At 39.0% G+C, this 17,660-nt stretch overlaps 1 protein-coding gene across 4 annotated transcripts in view; it reads left to right on the top strand.

Annotated features, from left to right (window-relative positions):
* Positions 1-17,099, top strand: part of pip5k1cb (phosphatidylinositol-4-phosphate 5-kinase, type I, gamma b) — a 66,653-nt gene extending 49,554 nt beyond the window's left edge. For 2 of the 4 annotated variants that reach the window (XM_052133718.1, XM_052133720.1), the window contains exons 15-19: positions 1,519-1,665; positions 3,262-3,607; positions 5,762-5,830; positions 8,238-8,324; positions 12,728-17,099. In XM_052133718.1, the coding sequence (XP_051989678.1) occupies positions 1,519-1,665; positions 3,262-3,607; positions 5,762-5,830; positions 8,238-8,324; positions 12,728-12,730 (652 nt within the window). In that variant the 3' untranslated portion in view covers positions 12,731-17,099. The remainder of the gene's footprint in view (positions 1-1,518; positions 1,666-3,261; positions 3,608-5,761; positions 5,831-8,237; positions 8,325-12,727) is intronic. The other 2 variants (XM_052133719.1, XM_052133721.1) reach the window with 2 other exon arrangements.
* Positions 17,100-17,660: the final 561 nt, after the last annotated feature.

The raw sequence follows: 17,660 nt of genomic DNA, 5'->3' as shown, positions 1-17,660 counted from the left end.
GTACTGTGGTGATACCATGTTTTGGGCAAAATACTGCAGTTATGCCGTGTTTTTTGGAGCTAGTACTGTGGTGATACCATGTTTTGGGCGTAATACTGCAGTTATGCCGTGTTTTTTGGAGCTAGTACTGTGGTGATACCATGTTTTGGGCATAATACTACAGTTATGCCGTGTTTTTTGGAGCTAGTACGGTGGTGATACCATGTTTTGGGCATAATACTGCAGTTATGCCGTGTTTTTTGGAGCTAGTACGGTGGTGATACCATGTTTTGGGCATAATACTGCAGTTATACCGTGTTTTTTGGAGCTAGTACTGTGGTGTTACCATGTTTTGGACGTAATACTGCAGTTATGCCGTGTTTTTTGGAGCTAGTACTGTGGTGATACCATGTTTTGGACGTAATACTGCAGTTATGCCGTGTTTTTTTGAGCTAGTACTGTGGTGATACCATGTTTTGGGCGTAATACTGCAGTTATACCGTGTTTTTTGGAGCTAGTACGGTGGTGATACCATGTTTTGGACGTAATACTGCAGTTATACCGTGTTTTTTGGAGCTAGTACTGTGGTGATACCATGTTTTGGACGTAATACTGCAGTTATACCGTGTTTTTGGAGCTAGTACTGTGGTGATACCATGTTTTGGACATAATACTGCAGTTATACCGTGTTTTTTGAGCTAGTACTGTGGTGATACCATGTTTTGGACGTAATACTGCAGTTATACCGTGTTTTTTGGAGCTAGTACTGTGGTGATACCATGTTTTGGACGTAATACTGCAGTTATACCGTGTTTTTTGGAGCTAGTACTGTGGTGATACCATGTTTTGGACGTAATACTACAGTTATACCGTGTTTTTTGGAGCTAGTACGGTGGTGATACCATGTTTTGGGCGTAATACTACAGTTATACCGTGTTTTTTGGAGCTAGTACTGTGGTGATACCATGTTTTGGGCGTAATACTACAGTTATACCGTGTTTTTTGGTGCTAGTACTGTGGTGATACCATGTTTTGAGCGTAATACTACAGTTATACCGTGTTTTTTGGAGCTAGTACTGTGGTGATACCATGTTTTGGGCGTAATACTACAGTTATACCGTGTTTTTTGGAGCTAGTACTGTGGTGATACCATGTTTTGGGCATAATACTGCAGTTATACCATGTTTTTTGGTGCTAGTACTGTGGTAATACCATGTTTTGGCCATAATACTAAAGTTATACCGTGTTTTTTTGGAGCTAGTACTGTGGTGATACCATGCCATGGTATCACCCCAGGACATGTGTAAGGGTGTAATCTCAGCAGGGAATGGTTTTTGACGATTATGTAAAGAAGTCTTTGATTGAATGATTGAAACGAATGGAAAAATCGGTTAGTGGGGCATCAGCTTAAATTCCACCCGTTGATAGACCGAGTGCACCAACTCACCTTCTTGTTTTCAAGCGATTATCTAAATGAGGCCATAGGATAAATCGGTTAGTGGGCCGCTAGCTTAATCTGCTTGTTTATGTGTTGTTCAGGACACAGGAAGTGGTGGATGTACACGAGGAAGACCAGCAGACGATCACTGTACAGGTGGAGGTGAAGAGAGAAGAGGAGGAAGACGAGAGAGCAGAAGAAGAGAGAAATGAACCAGAAATCTCTATGACTCGCACTCCAGAGAACAAGTACATGTACATTATAATAATAATAATAATACGTATGAATCATATATCGGCACCCGGTTTCTGATCATATCAATACACTCTCTCAACACAAACATCTTTAAAAAAAGGTGTTTTTTATTAATTATTTTAATAAGATATATTGTCTTAAAACAAGTCTCATTATCTTTATAGAGGATTATATATATTTGCGAGGGAATATTGTTATACCGGATACCCGGATCGGTATCAGCTCCGATACTGAAGCTTTTATACGGATCGGGTAACGGTCCGACGAGACCGATCCAAATCCGATACTGTGTGCTGGTCTTGTTCGTTACTGTCAAGCTCAAAAAATGTCATAAAAGAACCATAAAAACACCATTAATGTAGTTCATACGACTCGTGCATTTAAATCAAAGCCGTGAATCACAAAAATGCACGTGCAGCTCCAGCACGTCACTGAATGCGCTTGCATGGTTTCACTGTTTGCAAGTTTATTTACACAGTTTTTATTGCTGAGTTTGTTGTTACATTTGGTAACTTCTTATTTTGTGAAGTCTGAAGTTAATTTTCTACTCCGATTTACCCGTTTATGATAAAAACAAGTGTTGAGGTCTTTGTGCGCAGGTCTGCATCATGATATCATCACTGAGATATGAGCATGCATTACGTTTCTCTGTGACTAATTAAGTCTCCGAGAAGGATAAAGGCTGATGGCAGACGGTGGTGCGACGAGAGAGAGATGAAAAACAAACCTACTCGCCGGTTCTCCGATACACCGTCGCATGGTCCTCGATCTCTTATCCACCCTCTCAGGCGGACGACAGCCGCTTCTCCCCGGGCGGACTGGAGTCAGACTCACGACCCCCAGCGGTCAGAACGCCCCTCCGCGTTCTCGGCGACTCGTGGGGACACTCCTCCGCTCCTGGCAGCGGCCCTACCGCTCCAGGCGGTCGGGGAACACTTCCCTCCTCCCCTCGCGGACGGTGGTCTTCCTTCGACCCCTCCGTGTTTCTGGGGGATGGCAGGGCTCTCCTCCGCCCCTGGCAGCGGCTCCATCGCTCCAGGCGGTCGGGGAGTCCGGTCCCCACTCGCCTCGTGGACGGCGGCCGTTCACCGCGTCCGGGTGGTCGGTCTACTCCATCCCCCGGTGGGTGGCAGCGGCGCTCCCCAGGGTGGACAGCAGTGTCGAGGACTCCGCGACTGGCATCCCTCCTTCTTCCCGGGCTTCGGCACCAGTGTAAAGGAGTTCAATGGGAAGGAGGAGGCGAGAACCGACTTGATAATATAAATAATAGTTTAATATAAAACTGAAACAAAAGACAACAACACACACATGACGGACATGCCCGTAAACGATCTCTCTCTCCTCGCACCACCGTCTGCCATCGGCCTTTATCCGTCTCGGAGGCTTAATTAGCCTGATAAAGGACCGGCTGTGTATAATCACAACGCTTACATTTCGTGTGATTTTAAGAATCGATATCGGGATTGTTTAAATGAAGATCTAATTTGATCATAAGATCCCAATGCTACTTTTTACGTTCTGACTTAAAATTGCATTTTGTACATTCCCAACAAGAAGTCCTTTTGACTGTTTTTGCGCTCTATTTATAGGGTGTCACAGGAGGCTGAAGTTCCTGCTCAAGCGTGCGAGACTGTATTTATTGATGACGTTGTCCTAGAATCACCTGCCATACCATCAGCAGCAGTTACCCAGGAAACTGTCTCCCAGGCAACGCTTCCCGATGACACAATCACCCAGCCAACAGTTCCACATGAATCAGCTTCTCTGACCGATGCAGGGACCCTCAAAACAGCACCTGAACCTTTGGAGCAGACCCCGGTACCGTCCTGTTCCAGTCCAAACACGCAGCGTCCTGACCCGGACACACAGATGTCAGAGTCACAGAGCCGAACTTCGCTAGAGGAAGAGATCGGACCGGCTACTGACATCTACTTTGTAAGTCTTGTAAGAGTGTGTGTGTGATGGTTTTTTAAAGGAATGTGGTTTTCAGCAGAGAGAGTCACATGATTTGCTTCTGGATGGGGATTTTTGGGGGTCCTGGGTAGCTCAGTGGTAAAAGACACTAGTTCGCTAGTTCACTAGTTCAAATCCAGGGTGTGCTGAGTGACTCCAGCGAAGTCTCCTAAGCAACCAAATTGGCCCGGTTGCTAGGGAGGGTCGAGTCACATGGGGTAACCTCCTCGTGGTCGCTATAATGTGGTTCGTTACTGGTGGGGTGCGTGGTAAGTTGTGCGTGGATGCCGCGGTGGATGGCGTCGCCGTGGCAACGCGCCCAACAAGCCACGTGATGCGCGGGTTGACGGTCTCAGACGCAGAGGCAGCTGGGATTCGTCCTCCGCCACACGGATTGCACATTGCAAGCACATTGGGAATTGGGCATGCCAAAATTGGGAGATTTTTTTTATAATTTTTTTTATATATCTATAAAAAAAACAAAAAAAAAGAAATGCAGATGCATTTTTTATTTTAATGTGGAATAATGTGACTGATGCACATTTGCCTTTTTGTTCATGTGTAGATGAATTTATGGATTTACAGGCGTTTGTTACATTGTATCAATGTGATCCGATGACATAACGTGCATTTGTTTGTTTAAACGAATCACGTTTTGCACGTCTGTGGCCCCCTCTGATTATTTGCGTTTGGCACCCAAGTTTTGTTTTATAGTTTAAAAAAATATATATTATATATGCAATCTATACGTTTTTGAAGTTGAGAATGGCAAATGACGTAACGTACGGTGTGGACTTCGTTTGTTGAAATCGTTTGTTTGTTCATTTGTTTGTTATGTTAGCAGCTCTCGTGTGTTTATTTGGATATGGAAACAAACTTTGTTTTATTGTTATTATTAGGGCTGTCGATTTAACGCGTTCATTCAGTGCGATTAATAAAATATTTACGCAATTAATCGCAATGCTCCCGGACCGTAATATGGAAGATTCCTGAGAAATGCAAGCTTGTAGTACCACCTGTTTACTCCAGGGGGCAGTAAGTGAAACTTCAGCTGTGTGAGCAACACACAGTTTATACAGTGAAGAAACACTTCAGCAGCAACAACACAGACATGTGTTACATTCTTGCATTCAAAACACTTGATGGAGCGCAAATCCAAACTAAGAGATCTCAAGATGTGTTTAAAGTATTAAACTATATTTAACTTGACACACTTTAATTATCTGAATATTTTTTTATTTGATTTAAATGTGATTAATCGCGATTAATTAATCGGGACACCATGTAATTAATTCGATTAAAAGGTTTAATCGATTGACAGCCCTAGTTTTTATATTTTATATGCATTCTGAACGTTTTTCAAACACAGAAGAGTTGCGATAAACGACGTTGCAGATGTTATAAAATGATCAAATGTTGGATGCACTGTAAGTTGCTTTGGATAAAAGATAAAAATGCATATATGCATAAATGTAATGACTTTGTTGAGCAGATGGATGAATTCAATTAAATGCATGATTAATATTCACTTAGATTAGTATTTGTTCTTTTGTTGTTATTATTATTATTATTACTGTTTTAATAGTTCTTATGATAATATTTAATAATAAGTGTAATAATAATGCAGCAAAGGAATACAAATCCATAGATATGTTTGAAATATAAAGGTTTTGCATGTGCAGAAATAAATGACACATTACAGATGTCTTTTGTCATGCATTTGCAAAGGAAATGATCATTTCCGACATATATATACATATTCATAACCGTCCATTGATAATGCGGATGAAAACTGTATGTTTATTACGCGACACAACCGAGACGCTTCAAATGCATCCGTCAGATGCAGGTGTACATTGAAAATTCAAACATTATTTGGAATAACACGCACTGATGAAATATGCACAATAAGACCCGGAAAGTGGATAGTTCATTTTGTTTCCATGTTGACTTTAAAGCTGTAGTCACTCACATTCGTCCGCATCATCTCATCATTTATTTCCTGTGTGTGTCTCTCTCTTCCTGTCCATCTTTTGATTTCCTTTCAATCCATTTTCCATTCCTCATTTCCCATTTTTCCCCCCTAAACAACATCACCATGTTTTTCCATTCACTTCCTGTCTGTATGTGTGTCAGTATGCTGAAGGCAGATATTGGGTTTACTCTCCCGTCCTACAGCGGAGAAAGTTCAGTTCCAGCAGCATTGTAAGTGAACAGATCAGACTTGGATGGATGGATGGATAGATGGATGAATGGATGGATGGAAAGATGGATGGATGGATGTATGGATGGTTGGATATATGGATGGTTAGACAGATGGATGGTTAGATTGATGGATAGATAGCTGGTTGGATGGATGGATGAATGGATGGATGGATAGATGGATAGTTGGAGGAATGATAGATGGATGGATGGATGGATAGATGATAGATGGATGGATGATAGATGGATAGTTGGGTGGATGGATAGATGGTGGTTAGATGGATAGTTGGAGGAATGATAGATGGATGGATGGATGGATGGATGGATGGATAGATGATAGATGGATGGATGATAGATGGATAGTTGGATGGATGATAGATGGATGGTTAGATGGATAGTTGGAGGAATGATAGATGGATGGATGATAGATGGATAGTTGGATGGATGATAGATGGATGGTTAGATGGATAGTTGGAGGAATGATAGATGGATGGATGATAGATGGATAGTTGGATGGATGGATGGATGGATGGATGGATGGATGATAGATGGATGGATGGATAGATAGATAGATGGATAGATGGATGGATGATAGATGGATGGATGGATAGATAGATAGATGGATAGATGGATGGATGGATAGATGGATGGTTAGATGGATAGTTGGATGAATGGATGGATGGATGGAAAGATGGATAGATAGATGTATCATTGGATATATGGATGGATGGATGGATGTTTAGACGGATGGTTAGATAGATAGATAGATAGATAGATAGATAGCTGGTTGGATGGATGGATAGTTGGATGGATGGATGGATGGATGGATGGATGGATGGATGGTTAGATGGATGGTTAGATGGATAGTTGGAGGAATGATAGATGGATGGATAGATGATGGATGGATGGATGATAGATGGATGGATGGATGATAGATGGATGGTTAGATGGATAGTTGGAGGAATGGATGGATGGATAGATGATAGATGGATGGATGGATGGATGGATGGATGGATGGATGGATAGATGATGGATGGATGGATAGATAGATGGATAGTTGGATGGATGGATAGATGGATGGATAGATGATAGATTGATGGATAGATTGATGGATGGATAGATTGATGGATAGATGATAGATAGTTGGATGGTTGGATGAATGGATGGATAGATGATAGATAGTTGGATGGTTGGATGAATGGATGGATAGATGATAGATAGATGGATGGATGGATAGATTGATGGATAGATTGATGGATGGATTGATGATAGATTGATGGATGGATGGATGGTTAGATGGATAGTTGGAGGAATGGATAGATAGATTGATGGATAGTTGGATGGATAGATTGATGGATGGATAGATTGATGGATAGATGATAGATAGTTGGATGGATGGATGAATGGATGGATAGATGATAGATAGATTGATGGATGGATTGATGGATAGATTGATGGATAGATTGATGGATGGATGGATGGTTAGATGGATAGTTGGAGGAATGGATAGATAGATTGATGGATAGTTGGATGGATAGATTGATGGATAGATGATAGATAGTTGGATGGATGGATAGACAGACAGACAGAAGAGTAAAAGTAAAAAGTCTGGATGCATTACGGTAATGAGAATTGGGTGGTTAAATATGTCCTGAAAATAATTTCACAAATCAAATCTTATCTAGTCATGGTTTTCTTCATGCAAAATATAATTTCATATATATATAAAACATGAACTTACACTAAACAATTATATTTACTTTCTGTAAATTAGCATGAATCAAGATTAATAAATGCTATGGTGAGTTGTGTGTGGATGCCGCGGAGAATAGCGTGAAGCCTCCACACGCGCTACGTCTCCGCGGTAACGCGCTCAACAAGCCACATGATGTGGTCTCGGACTCGGAGGCAACTGAGATTTATCCTCCGCCACCCGGATTGAGGCGAGTCACTACGCCACTATGAGGACTTGGAGCGCATTGGGAATTGGGCGTTCCAAATTGGGGACAAAAGGAAAAGTAAATAAATAAATAAGATTAATAAATGGTGTTAAAACATTGTTCATTTTTAGTTCATGATACTTAATCAATTCACTAATGTTAACAAATAGAACGTTATTGTAAAGGGTTGCCAAAATCTTTATTTTTAACCGTTCTGGGTTTGGCAATAAAACGGATGCACATTTGAGCCGTGCCGCAGATTTCACTGTTTTATGTCTTTTATTCTTTCCACTAAATGTTAAATGTCTTTTCAAATCATCTCATGCATTGTTCTTTCTGTCTGTCTGTGTGTCTATCTGTTTCTGTTCCATGCTGTCTGTCCTGCTCTGCCCTGTCGCTCTCTCTGTGGTATGTATGTCTGCCTGTGCGTGTCTCTGGCGCCCTCTGCTGTTGTGGTGGTGGTATAACAGCAGCCTCCAGAGGAGAGGAGTTGGGTGTATTCATCCCTGCATTATGGCTCAGAGCCTCATCTCATGTCCGATGGTGAAATTGAGACAGTAAGTGTTGGGTTTGAACCAATGACTAGCTGAGTCAGGTCACTTTCAGCCTCTGTGCAGCTCTCGCTGTTTTCAGTCACCATGTATTTCGATGGATCATCTTACACACTCTTACACCAGAGCTTGTTCTGTGTGTGTACAGTCAAACAAGTCAAACATAAAAATATGTTTCGAAATAGTATGCTAATTGTGCCTGTGCTTTAATGGTATTTTCATTCGTACATGCTTTTTGGACAAATACGTCCCACAAGTCATTTAATATTTTGCTTTCCAGGCCTCGAAAAGTAATTTATATAACAATTATATTTGTAATGCTGTAACATTTGATTGCTTTGTCATATCAACACAAACACATTTTTCAAGCTTCAGTTGACATGATTGGGAACAAAACAAAAATTGTCTGTCTGTCTATCATCTGTCTATCTATCTGTCTGTCTATCATCTCTCTCTCTGTCTGTTTATCATCTGTCTGTCTATCTGTCTGTCTAACCATCCATCTGTCTGTCTGTCTATCTATCTATCTATCCATCTATCTGTCTGTCCGTCTGTCTATAAATATTGTATGTACACACTGGCGGTCAAAATTTGGAATAATGTACAGATTTTGATGTTTCAGAAGTAAATTGGTACTTTAATTCACCAAAAAACAGCACCAATGTGATGGTGGTGGTGTAGTGGTCTAAGCACAAAACTGGTAATCTGGTAATCAGAAGGTCACTGGTTCGACTCCCACAGCCGCCACCATTGTGTCCTTGAGCAAGGCACTTAACTCCAGGTTGCTCCGGGGGGATTGTCCCTGTAATAAGGGCTCTTTAAGTCGCTTTGGATAAAAGCGTCTGCCAAATGCATAAATGTAAACGTAAATGTAAATATCACTATTTGAAAAAATATTTTTTTTTACTATATCTAGACAGCAGCATCACTCCAAAACCTTATCCTTGAGTAATCATGATAAATTGATAATTTGGTACTAGAAAATCACTTGCCACTATATCAAACACAGTTGAAATATATTTGGTTTATTAAATGATGCTTAACATTGCCTTTGTGTTTGTTTTTGAGTTGCCACAGTATGCAATAGACTGGCATGTCTTAAGGTCAATATTAACTTTCTCTAGAAACTCATCAGTCAATCATTGTTTTGAGGAAACAATGGCCAAAAAACTGAAGATTTCATCCAAAGGTGTAACTACAGTCTTCAAAGACAAAGCACAACTGGCTCTAACAAGGACAGAAAGAGATGTGGAAGACCAGATGTGCAACTAAACAAGAGGATAAGTACATCAGAGTCTCTAGATTGAGAAATAGACGCCTCACATGTCCTCCGCTGACAGCTTCATTGAATTCTACCCGCTAAACACCAGTTTCATGTACAACAGTAAAGAGAAGACTCAGGAGGACTTATGGGAAGAATTGCAAAAAAAGACACTTTTGAAACAGAAAAACAAAAAGAAAAGGTTCGAGTGGACAAAGAAACACAGACATTGGACAACAGATAATTGGAAAAGAGTGTTACGGATCTGAACCCCATTGAGCTTTTGTGGGATCAGCTAGACTGTAAGGTGCGTGAGAAGTGCCCGACAAGACAGACACATCTATGGCAAGTGCTACAGGAAGTGTGGGCTGAAAGGTCAAGTGCTACAGGAAGTGTGGGGTTAAAGGTCACCTGAGTATCTGGATAAACTGACCGCTAGAATAACAAGGATCTGCAAAGCTGTCATTGCTGCACATGGAGGATATTTTGATGAGAACTCTTTGAAGTAGTTTAAGAAGATCTGAGAAACAATGTCCAATTGTAATAGTAATTTTTCACATTATTAATGTCCTGACTATAAATGTTGATCAGTTGAATGCAACTTTAGTTTTTTGAATAAACGTATCAATTTCTTTCCATAAGAGCAAAATCTGTACATTATTCCAAACTATGATCGCCAATGTGTGTGTGTATATGTGTATATATATATCAGATGTCAGAAGTTTACATACAACTTAGCCAAATAAGTTTTTCACAAACTTAAACTCCATTTTTCACAATTCCTGACATTTAATGGTAGAAAACATTCCCTGTCTTGGGTCAGTTTGGATCTCTACTTTATTTTAAGAGTGTGAAATGTCAGAATAATAGTAGAGAGAATTATTTATTTCATCTTTTATTTCTTTCATCACATTCCCAGTGGGTCAGAAGTTTACATACACTTTGTTAATATTTGGCATCATTGCCTTTAAATTGTTTAACTTGGGTCAATCATTTTGGGGATCCTTCCACAAGCTTCTCACAATAAGTTGCTGGAATATTGTCCCATTCCTCCAGACAGAACTGGTGCAAATGAGTCCGGTTTGTTGGCCTCCTTGCTCGCACACGCTTTTTCAGTTCTATCAGGAAGACTCGCAGACTTGAGTGAAGTCATAAGATGACATTTATTTGATGAATATAAAACAGAAAGGTAATGTCTCTCTTTGGCGTAGGCCCCGTCTGGTGGTCCGAAGAAGTTGTACTCGGAACCGTCATATCCTGCCGGAGATAGGAGGCAGGGGCGAGGAGCCTACCCCCGTGCAGGATGGGACTCTGTGGTGGTGGTGGGGTGTAGATTGTGAGCAGACTTATAAAGCAATGGCTTACATGTGATTGGCTAGGAATTACCCAGCAATGATGTACAGCTGCTAGTCTCCCCACTAGAACTACCCTGCACTTACATTTCAGATTGAGGTCAGTGGTTTGTGATGGCCACTCTAATATCTTGACTTGTTGTCCTTAAGCCATATTGACAAAACTTTGGAGGTGTGCTTGGGGTCATTGTCCATTTGGAAGACCCATTTGAGGCCGAGCTTTAACTTCCTGTCTGATGTCTTGAGATTTTGCTTCAATAAATCCACATAATTTCCTTCCTCATGATGCCATCATCTATTTTGGGAAGTGCACCAGTCCCTCCTGCAGCACCCCCACAACATGATGCTGCCACCCCCATGCTTCACGGTTGGGATGGTGTTCTTCGGCTTGCAAGCCTCACCCTATTTCATCCAAACATATCGATGGTCATTATGGCCAAACCGTTCAATTCTTGTTTCATCAGACCAGAGGACATTTCTCCAGAAAAGTAAGATCTTTGTCCCCATGTGCACTTGCAAACTGTAGTCTGGCTTTTTTATGGTGGTTTTGGAGCAGCGGCTTCTTCCTTGCTGAGCACCTTTCAGGTGATGTTGATATAGGACTCATTTTGCTGTGGATCTAGATACTCGTCCACCTGTTTCCTCCAGCATCTTCACAAGGTCCTTTGCTGTTGTTCTGGGATTGATTTGCACTTTTCACACAAACTACATTCATCTCTAGGAGACCGAATGCGTCTCTTTCCTGAGCGGTATGATGACTGTGTGGTCACATGGTGTTTATAGTTGCATACTATTGTTTGTACAGATGAATGCGGCACCTTCAGGTGTTTGGAAATGGCTCTCAAGGATGAACCAGACTTGGGGAGGTCCACAATTATTTTTCTGAGGTCTTGGCTGATTTCTTTTGATTTTCCCATGATGTCAAGCAAAGAGGCACTGAGTTTGAAGGTCTTAAAATACCTCCACAGGTACACCTCCAGTTCAGTACACCTCCTATCAGAAGCTAATTGTCTAAAGCCTTGACAACATTTTCTGGAATTTTCTAAGCTGCTTAAAGGCACAGTTAACTTGGAATTGAAAGACCCCTGGAATTGTGATATAGTCAATTAAAAGTGAAACAATCGGTCTGTAAACAATTGTTGGAAAAATTACTCGAGTCATGCACAAAGTAGATGTCCCAAACGACTTGCGAAAAATATCGTTTGCTAATATGAAATCTGTTGAGTGGTTAAAAAATGAGTTTTAATGACTTCAGCCTAAGTGTATGTAAACTTCTGACTTCATCCGTATTAATGTAATGTATATTTATATATTATTAGCCAATTTTTGTATTGCACAATCAATGCTTTACTCATCTGCGACAATAATATAATGCATTATGCTCTGAAATATTTAAATGGCTAGAAATTGCTCTTGTGTAGAGTAAAAGAGTAAAAATCACAAGCAAAGAGTTTATTTAAATGAATCAGTCAAATCAATTGACCTAAATGAGTCATTAGCAAATCAATCTGAATCAAAATGATTTATTTAAAATCCATCAATTACCAGAAAAGCTTGGGAACCCTGAATAATGAATGAATGTAGCTAGATGCTAATGCTTACATGCAAATGCACACAGAACATGACAGTCGAGTATGTGGTATCAATGCAAATCTTTATGATATTTAGGAATGTTCCAATACTGGTGTCTTATTACATACTAAAAGGTATACACAGTACTTAAGTGTGCACATGGTAGAACTACTGTATGTCATTAACTTTCACACGCTTTCTCTCCATTTTCTCTCTCTCTACAGTAAACTGGATGGACAGTAGATGTTTGCTTTAGGGGATGGCGCTCGTGTAGGGTCATCTCCTCTGGGACTGAAGCGGTTGTGCTGGTGACCAGATTCCTTTTCTATCCAGTTCGCGCTCACTTCCCCTTAAATCAACGTTTTCCCTCTGAAAATCCAGTATGTGTTTAGTTATAAGAACAGTTAAACGCGAAGACAATTTATCATTAGGACGTGCATGTGTGACTTCCTGAAATACATCGCAACATTTTGCATCATACATGCTGAGGCTGCCGTCCACTCGCAATGTGGACGACCCATAATGCACTGCAACCAGACTGACGAACATTCTTCAATCATTCTGTAATAACAATGTGTCCATTCCTCATAGCAAATCAACTGTTCCCGAGCTGTTTTGTCATTATGCAGATATTACTTTTTTCCTGCAAGTCATATGTGATTTTGCATGCAAATACATTTCACATTTTTATTTTGTGTACGTCAGAGATCTTTGAAATGGAATAGAGTTTGTGCAATTAAATTACGCTGTAAAAATGTCAACGTCTGAGCCTGAAACCGGTACTTCAGAAGATCCAAAACATATTGCCTGGGTCTCAACCCTGTCATCTTCAAGTAGGGATGTGCAAAACTTCTCATCTATTTGGTCTTAAGGAAGCTCTGTATATTCAGGCTTTTTAAGGCTCAACAGGTACAATCAAATGTGTGTGTTAAGGGGCGTTCACAAAGCCGGAACAGAACGGAGGAGATTTAAGGTGCGTGTTTTAAAGTTTCAAAACTGTGAGACACTGATTAAACAGCAAGACACAATCCATTTGCCCGTGTACACAGACCAGCAATTAAAAACATATTTGCAGTCCGACAGTAATTGTCTTAAATATTGGATTTGTTACAAAAGCGCTGCTCCAGTGGCTATAGCAGTGGTGCTTTAAAAGCGATACATTTAGTAGTTTTAGCATGCTGACTGTCCAACAATTACTGTTAAGTCAGGGGTATACGTTGTTTTTCTGCGTGCTGTTGCATCTTGTGTGCGGACTTGTAGCCCATACTGAGTGTTCGACGCATATGCGCCAACATCTACTTTTAAGCACCACTGCTAACTAAAAGAAAAAGTCTTAATAAAGGCATTAGTCGACACTACTGATTTACAGAGCCCCTTAGAGGACAGGGCATGATTTATTTATTTATTTTTAATAGTTTTGCATTCCCTCGCAAAACAATTACCATGGAAATCTATGGTAATAAAAATCATAGTTTTGAGGTTATTGAGGTTTTACTAGAAACATTTGTAAAAAGCAATTGCGCTGTACACATTATTGCAATCAGTAAAACGTCAAACTTATCAAATGGCCATGTGTCATATGTTGTTGAAAAGCTACAGAATACACAATAAAACCAGCAGACAATATATAGCGAGTAATAGCTAAGTATATGTCTTTGACAGTTATGTTGGTGTTGCTTATATGCCTCATTTTCACTTATAAATTCACGAAAATAAACGGAACACAAAGCATTAATTAGAGGGGCGAATATCTTTTCAATTGAGCCACACACAAGATAATCAGATGTATAGATCATTAGATAATCCACATGAAGCACAATGTTACATATGACCACCAGGAGATGGCGCCAAATACACGACACAGACTCAATGATGACTCAAATGACACAGAATGAAACTCATTCTGTGAAATCTCATGACTAAAATCATGTCTGCATGCTATACAAACCTTTAGTCATTGTTGTGTTTGCATGTGTAATTAGTTCTTATGTACAATTATTATCTTTTATTTGTTTAGAGATGCTTTTGGCAACATGGCGGCATGTTGATAATTATGTTTATAATGCTATAACTTTTGATTGCTTTGTCGTATCGACGCAAAATCTTTCCAGATACAGTTGCCATGATTGGGAACAAAACTATGGCTACTATAGTTTGCGATATTTACTATAGTAAAACCATAGTTAAACTATGGTATTTGTATAGTAAAACCATAATAACTACAAAATTATAATAATAACAACCATAGTTTTCATTTTCCTGTATTATCACTGGTTTTACTATGATATTACGGTTAAAATATGGTTACTGTAGTAAAACCATTATAACTAATTTCAGTTTCAGATACAAATATCCATCCCTGTCCTCTCAGGGGCTCCGTACTTATTGACTAGTCAGCTATAAGACAACTAGTTGACCATTTTGACCCATCCCTACCTGAGGTCACTGTTAGAGTAAAAGCGGGTTCAGGATTCTAGATCACATGGTGACCGCACCAAAAAAAATAGGCTGGAATTCATGTATGAATGAGTGAATCTTCTAGCCGTCATTTAATAATCTGTCTGTAAATATATTTCACTGCATTTCATTCATAAGTAAGATTAATTTAAATATAGCTCATGGTCTATAACATTGTTTTGGATCATATTCATCTGTGCAAACATACTGAATTCCCTCTTACGGGTCATTGCTGTATAAAACATAATTTTCAGTAGTGTTTTAATTTACAGTTTCACTTAATCCGGCAGCTGTGACTTCTATGCAGTGATTGTGTGTTTTTGTGATGGAGAGAAGGCAATAGTGTGTCATACATGTACGTTTCTGATCACACATGTTTGTGTATGAGTACTAAATGCTCTAGTGTGAGGTTTATTCAACAGTGAAGAGTGGCACACTGATGCTGGTACATTCGCCCCCCAAAAATGTTCAAACACTTAAAAGTCACTTATAAATGTCTGAAAGTCATTGCATTCGTTACAGTGGTGTAACTGTGATATTGTGGGCCCCAGTGCAAAATACTCGATGGGCCTACAAGAATGAACTTAAAATATATTACATTATAATTGATAATAGGTTTGATCCTCTCAAGGCACCTTTTTAGAAATTAAGAAATGTCTTTCTTAAACTATTAAAAGGGAGTACCACAAATGAGTTGTGCTATTTATTCTCAAAGGCGGCATTTAACTGAGTACCGTAATGACATCAGATGCACCACGCTGACTTGGGAAGATTTCCCAAGAATCCCTACAATGTTGAACAAAAAAATGCAGAGTATCGTTGGAAGTATCGCTTAAAATGAGTAAGTTCTAATTAGTGTTAGTGTAAGATGTTATCTTAATAATAAACTATCATTTTATGATCACCAAGGATGAGATGCATAGTGTGTTGTCCAGCTATATATTCAAAGCAGTTCCATATGATTATCTATGGTTATTGCATGTGTTGTATGCTGATGAATGTTTAGTCGGGTAAACTGTGCAGACAGTTTGACATTTCAATGGTCATTATGGGTCCCCTTAGAGACCGTGGGCTCCAGTGCAGCTTTTATCACAACTAAATACACTTTTGCATCTGACTTTTGAGGTCACAGTGATTTTTATTGTTTCAAATAAATAGCACTTACTTTATCTATTTATTTTAGTGTCTAATGCAACATTCAGTCATTTATGAGTGTGATTTAAGTGCCCAATATTTTTGGGGGTCACTCTGTATCTGTAATATACTCTAAACATTCAATTTTTTCATATTTGAGCTGTTTGTGTACGCAGAGTAGCACCTTTAAGCATTTTAATTCTTTTTGAGAATATATCTCATTCAAGAAACAGTTGTCGTTGATATCAAATTACACTTTATTTATTATCATCTTCTATCTATGTGATTTTATGGACGTCTATGATGACTTTATAGATTTTATAATTTTTTTAAAAACTGTTTTGTGTTGTATTAAGGCTGAATTAAGTTGTGCGATGTCTCATAATCATGTTTATCAATGTCTAAGATCATTCTGTAAGTATTTAGTCTCTTGGCAGAGCAAGAATATAAATCACTATAGACTTTATTCACAGCAGCGCCATCTTTTGTTTTTGGCGGGAATGACAACAGCTGTGAGGGAAAGACGTACAGTCTCTTCAATGGGTTGTAGTGTAGTTTAACGTGTTTTTAGATCGTTCCGCGGACAAAACATTGAAAACACATATTTTCAAGAACATTTAGTAGACAAAACTGCCATTGAAGAGATGGCAAATGTATCCCTCACAGCCTCATACCCATTACCATAAAAAATCAAAGATGGCGCTGCCGTGATCAAGGTCAGAATAAAATTGCCTTATTTGGTTAGCGAAAGTTCATTAATGTGAATATGATTAAAATCTGTCACCATAATCAGTCAGTGTTTTGACATTTCTCATTGTTCATGGGGCGAGTCTTTGCAGTAAAATGTACAACATGTTTTAAACAGTAATGATGTATTTATTATATGTTTGAAGTATTAAGAGATTTATTTTTGGTCTGCATGTGATGACAGTAAACACGGGGGGATCTCACATTAACATATTTGTGTCATATTTCAACTCAAAATAAAGTAAATTAAAGCTTTGTTTAGGATCATTGAGATTTTTTGAATTGTGGCATTATTTTCATGACAATTAAGCACATTAACTGCAAATCAGGCATTTTTATTTTTCATTATTCTCATGAATGATTCACACTAGATTTTTAATTACTGTAATACTGATTTTATTTTACTGTATATTATAATAAATTATACATGTATAATCTAATTTTTTACAAATAGTACCATGATGTATATAAATAGCTACTTAACAGTATAAATAAGCATTTATTTATTTTTTATGATCATTATTATTATTATTATTATTTGCATTATATGAAAGAGATTTCTTTGTGGAAATTTGTTGAATTGTATTTGTTTAATAGCGCATTTACTGTAAATGCACGATACAACACTGATTATGCTTAATAACCTGACAAAATACAATGGCTTCGCTTTATCAGAGTAAGGTTATAAATGGTTTAAGCGCACGTAGATGCTTTAATTGTTTTGCCATATTATTCCTATTTCGCTTACTGTACATGTAAACACCTTTACCTGCATTCTTACCGGCTTATCCAATGTGTGCGAGGGCTGTGCACGTGACT

Source organism: Xyrauchen texanus, chromosome 9, assembly GCF_025860055.1.
Source record: "Xyrauchen texanus isolate HMW12.3.18 chromosome 9, RBS_HiC_50CHRs, whole genome shotgun sequence".
Lineage (NCBI taxonomy): Eukaryota > Metazoa > Chordata > Actinopteri > Cypriniformes > Catostomidae > Xyrauchen > Xyrauchen texanus.
This window is presented reverse-complemented; position numbering and strand designations above follow the sequence as displayed.